This window comes from Pteropus vampyrus, unplaced genomic scaffold (genome assembly GCF_000151845.1).
Source record: "Pteropus vampyrus isolate Shadow unplaced genomic scaffold, Pvam_2.0 Scaffold892, whole genome shotgun sequence".
Classification (NCBI taxonomy): domain Eukaryota; kingdom Metazoa; phylum Chordata; class Mammalia; order Chiroptera; family Pteropodidae; genus Pteropus; species Pteropus vampyrus.
In genome coordinates, this window is record NW_011889673.1 from 73,167 (window position 1) to 78,155 (window position 4,989).

General features: G+C 36.0%; 1 protein-coding gene across 1 annotated transcript; it reads right to left on the reverse strand.

Annotated features, from left to right (window-relative positions):
* Positions 1–64: 64 nt before the first annotated feature.
* LOC105309856 (matrilysin) lies at positions 65–4,761 on the reverse strand. Its single transcript, XM_011386068.2, has 4 exons — positions 4,585–4,761; positions 1,828–2,054; positions 1,594–1,742; positions 65–285 (listed from the first exon to the last, which is right to left on the reverse strand). The coding sequence occupies exons 1-4, from the start codon at positions 4,690–4,692 to the stop codon at positions 80–82; spliced, it is 690 nt and encodes a 229-aa protein (XP_011384370.1). The 5' UTR covers positions 4,693–4,761; the 3' UTR covers positions 65–79.
* Between the last annotated feature and the right edge of the window lie 228 nt (positions 4,762–4,989).

Genomic DNA, 4,989 nt, shown 5'->3' on the forward strand with positions numbered 1-4,989 from the left:
ATTGAATTAAATTATGCATTTAAAGCACATAGTGATGGGCAGTTAGCAGGGGCTCAATAATTATTACTAATCAAAGCAATTAGCAAATTAAAGTTAGTATAAGAAGTTTGAGATTTGAAAAGGATGTGGAGTAGAAAGAGAGATGGGATGCTGTACCTATACTGCTACCATCAGTCCAGCGTTCATCCTCGTCGAAGTGGGCATCTCCTCCTAGGCCTGGTCCAGGTAAAAAGGCATGAGCCAGTGTATTTCCCGGTCCATCAAATGGGTAGGAGTCCCCGTGAGCTGATAGAAAATAAAGTGGTTGCCATTAGTGACTGAATTTATGTCCAGTCATTTCATCTTTAAGTTTATATAATCATTGAGGCTAGAAAGATGAGTCTAGTCCAAGGAGTTAACACTGTTGTTATTAGCAGCCAGCTGCATACACAGAATGGTTTGAGTGTTTATTTGTCACAGCATTTTTTCTTTCACAGGTTCACTGCTCATCACTGATAACCACCATATATTGAAAGCTTACTGGATATGGGACTTAAAATATGTTCACATCTAACTTACAGTTGTATCTAAGTGTTGTATCCACTTTGCTTGGCTGATGGTGGCAGGATAGAGAATGAATGTGAGAACTGCATTCAGCAAAAAGTAGCATTTAGTATAATTTTTCTTAAAAATCTAGCTTATTCTTTGTGAGTATAGTAGAAGTCTCTTGGAGAACCATACTCAAGATGTCTTAAATGGATTTGAATAGCACTTATGATTGTGATGCAGAGCTATTTATTTTCAAATTGGTATTCGGCCATATCCAGTTTATCTGGTTCTCGAAAAATATAGAATGCCGCAATCAGTGCTTTCTTTAACACTTTCTTCGGCGTTGTCAATATTATGGCTGAAGTTCAATTTCAGCTAAATTCACAACACCTAGGCATTTCAATATTAGAACAGACCAAAAAGATCAATATTTTTCTCTAAATTTGTACCACGGAACACTAGTAATTAATAGCAGTTAATGTATAATGGTTATATCTCCTTAAGCCCTTTATTATGAAAGTTCTCTATTTTCTCCTTTTTTTTCTTTTTTTCTTTTATTTTTTTACTACACAAGCTGTGTTGGTAACAGTGCACAGGGCCGTCTTCCTTCCTGGGGACCACTTAAAGCTTTTAGAACTTGTAACTCCTTACCTCGGTTTACTGTTGATGTTAGATAGATTTTAAACTGTCCCATAAATGTGTGTGTGTTGGCAAACTTTTTCCGTAAAGGGCAAGATAATATTTAGGATTTGTGGGCTTGATGGTCTGTCACAATCACTAAACTTTGCCATCGTGGCCCCAGTGCAGTCATACACAATAGGTAAATGAAGGTTCATGGCTGCGTCCTAATAAATATTTATTTACAGAAACAGATGGCAGACTGGATTTCACTCATGGGCCATACATAGTTTGCCTCAGCTAAAAAGTGGCTCTAAATTAATAGACTAGAAAAAGTGCAGACAATGCCAAAATCATTAAAGAGCTTAAATTCTGAAAAGAAAAGGGCACTGATACAAACAACAAACAAAATAACACACAGGATTAGCATACAAGAATCTTCCTTACCTCCTCTTGCAAAGCCAATCATGATATCAGCAATTCCCCATCTAATTCTCTTGAAGTGCAGTGGGATCTCTTTGCTCCACATTTCGAAGGCCTTTTCCACTAGTTGATTCACTTGGAAATGTGATAAATCTCGAGTATATGATATGATCCTGGTAACAAAAAAGAAAACAATGTTTGACCTCTTAGGAAAAGGAATTTACTGTTTTTGCCAAAATGAGCCAAAGCAAAACTAACCTGTAGGTGACTACTTTGGAAGTCCATTTTGGGCTCTCTGGGAATAGTGAGTATTCTGCAACATCTGGCATTCCACATCTGGGCTTCTGCATTATTTCTATGATGCGGGAGCTTAACATTCCAGTTATAGGGAGGCGAAAGAATTTTTGCATTTCCTTGAGTTTGGCTTCTAAACTGTTGGCACCCCTTGTTTTTGAGTCAAATGGGTAAAATCTCTTGAGATAGCCCTATTGGAAAGAGAGTAATTGATCTGTAATTCTTGTTTATTGTCTTCTTTACTCTCAGAAGTCTGTACATCTTTGCCTCTAATTCCTGTGGACTCATATAATGATTTGAAGACATAATAGTTACATCATTACCAAGTAAAATAAGTGTGCATTGTAAAAACAGTCATGGGAATGTGAAGCACAGCGTAGGAAACATAGTCAATAATATCGTAATAACTATGTATGGTGTCAGATGGATACTAGACTTATGCAGGTAATCACTTTGTAAGGTACATAAATGTCCAGTCACTATGTTGCACACTTGAAACTAATATAATATTTTATAACAACTGTAATTAAAAATTTAAAAAAATAAAATATTAAAAATAAGTATTTATTAATGAGAAGAAAATTTAATATTAATAATGAAGCATTGCAATTCCATTTTATGAGCAAAAAAAGGAGTCCTTTTTTTTATCCCATTAAATGTTCTGAGGAAAAACCAACTGTACACTTTATATAACACAGACTCGTCTGTAATAGCCAATCAGGAAAAGTGACTAGCGTGTCCTCAAGGGGCACAATTGAGACCTTCTCTTGAGTCAGAGACCCTGCAGGGAGCTCTGAAGTCACTCAGCCCCTTCTAAGATTCTCTGGAGATCTGGTCACAGCTAATGTTAAAGGGTGTTAAAATTTTAGTCCTGGGAAAGAATATTAGGAAGTTATTTAGTTTAATGTACATATTCTCCGGGTGAAGAAATCAAAGCTCATAGCAAATAAAAGATTTGTCCAGGGTTACATATTAAATTAGCAGAATTGGCCCCGAGTTTCCTGACTGCTGGGCCTGTGCTCTTTATACTGTTAAATCTCCAGTAAACCCCGCTTGTGAGGCTGGAGGATAAAGCAGGTCTGCCAGGTGAAATCCATGCTCAATTAAGACCCTGGGAGTTTCTTAAAGGGCCTAGAGTCTGATTCTGAGGATAGCTGCTGTACTAAATAGGAAAAAATTTGAAAAGTGAATTAAATAACAACAGTGAATAAAATAACATCAGCCTCACAAAGACTTTTATTAAGCACTTACTAATAGCAGGGACTATACTAGAAGCTTTACGTACTTATCTCATTTAAACCTCCTAACTACCCTGTGAAGGAGTTATGTTGTTATTCCTATTTTACATACAAAGAATAATGGGTTCAGAGAAAGAAAAAAACTTGTACAAAGCCATTCCATGAGTAACTGAAGGAGTCAGTATTTGAACTCTGATTCCAAAGCCCACTTCATTAGAAAAATGTAAAGATATATAATGCATGAAGTATTGTCAATTTGAACATTAACTCTCTCATTGGCTGTCTAATTTGAAATGGTTACTTGTCTCAGAACCTCTCAGGGGTATGCAATTTATGTAAGTAAGCTTATTAATATTATGCTTTCTCTTTCTGTTACCAATGGTAGTGTTTCCTGCTTCCGGTGAAACCTAGCTAACTTCTCTCTGGTTTATTGGCAACCTTCAGGCTAAGTAAAGGGATTCAATATTCTTGCAAGTGTACTTCTGGAGAATCCACTAGGTGGTACCATATGAAATTCATTGTTTTGGAGGTAAAAAACATATGGTTCAATCTAACATATTACTGGGACTTTTAAAAGTCAAAGTTAATGTGAAGTAAAACCTGACTTTTCTTATGCTGAAAACTTAAATTTATAAACAATACTTAGAATTAATCATCCCATTATTTTATAAAATAATTATTTACATCAATAAATGCTTATGAAGTAGTATGTTGGAAAAAACATGATTCTTGAACCGAAAAACTTATCCTTGACCCTTTTCAAAACTCATCCTCGATTCTTCGCCATTAACAAGTATGCGAATCAATTTAACTTTGGTTTCTTCTTTTTCCTAGGATGGAGCTAAGGATTAAAGGACATAAGGTATATGGAATACTTTGATATTGTTATATACAAGATATTTGATATTGTTCTTACTTCATTCATTCACTAGAATAATCCTATGATATATAAAACACATAGTATTATTACTTCTATGAGACATGAGAAAACAAAGTCAAAAGTTCATGTCTTGCCCATCATCATACCTGTAAGTGAGAGAGCTATAACGCCTACCTTTATTTTCTGATTTCAAGTCTCTCCATTACAAGTAGTCCTCATTATAAGAGATCTGCTCTTTATGAAAAGAATCCCAAGTTAAAATAGATAGTAACTTCAATTTATTGCATATAAACAATGTTTTAGGTACTGTATTAAGGGCTTCACTACACCCTCATTTGGTTGATGTCATTATAATATCCAACATCCAAATTAGAAAACTGAAGCTTAGAGAAATTTAATAACATTCCTATGTTCATCTACTTAGTGAGTGGAGGAGTTGGGACTTGAACCCGGTCTAGGGAGGCTCTAAAGCCTGTTCTTAATAGTTGCTTGATTAAAACATATATTGCCTTTATAATAAAAAAATTACCAGAATTGAAAAAGTCACTTTCCGATGCTGATGGTGAGACCATGGAGCCCCAAGTGAGTGGGCCAGTGACATACCTGAGCCTGTTCCCACTGTGGCTCACTCATGCCTCCTGCCTCCGGGGGAAGTGGCAGAGCCAGGCTGCTGGGCAGCAGGCACACTGCGCACAGCACGGCCAGCTGCATAGCTGCGGTCCAGGGATTTTCTTGGACCTATTGTTGGTTTGATGTTTTCTGCCAGAGGCTGGAGAGATTTATATAGCTTCTCAGCCCTGAATGTAAAAATAGGTGACTCATTAGAATGTTTTCTTTCTTTTTAGTATCTACAGAACTTTGAAAGTGTGTGTTATTTTTCATTAATGACAATGAGGAAGTATTTTGTTCTTATTGGCAGGAAGCACACAATGTGTTTGTCTTTGGATTATTTCTCTTGTCTGCTGTATAAATTTAATCCATGAGAAAATACATTTTATTTGCCAGAAT

Coding starts and splice junctions, on each gene's coding strand:
- LOC105309856 (XM_011386068.2), bottom strand. CDS start 4,692: ATGCAGCTGGCCGTGCTGTGCGCAGTGTGCCTGCTGCCCAGCAGCCTG. Junction 2,055..4,584: donor CACAGTGGGAACAGGCTCAG/GTATGTCACTGG, acceptor TCTTTCCAATAG/GGCTATCTCAAGAGATTTTA. Junction 1,743..1,827: donor TCCAAAGTAGTCACCTACAG/GTTAGTTTTGCT, acceptor TTTTGTTACCAG/GATCATATCATATACTCGAG.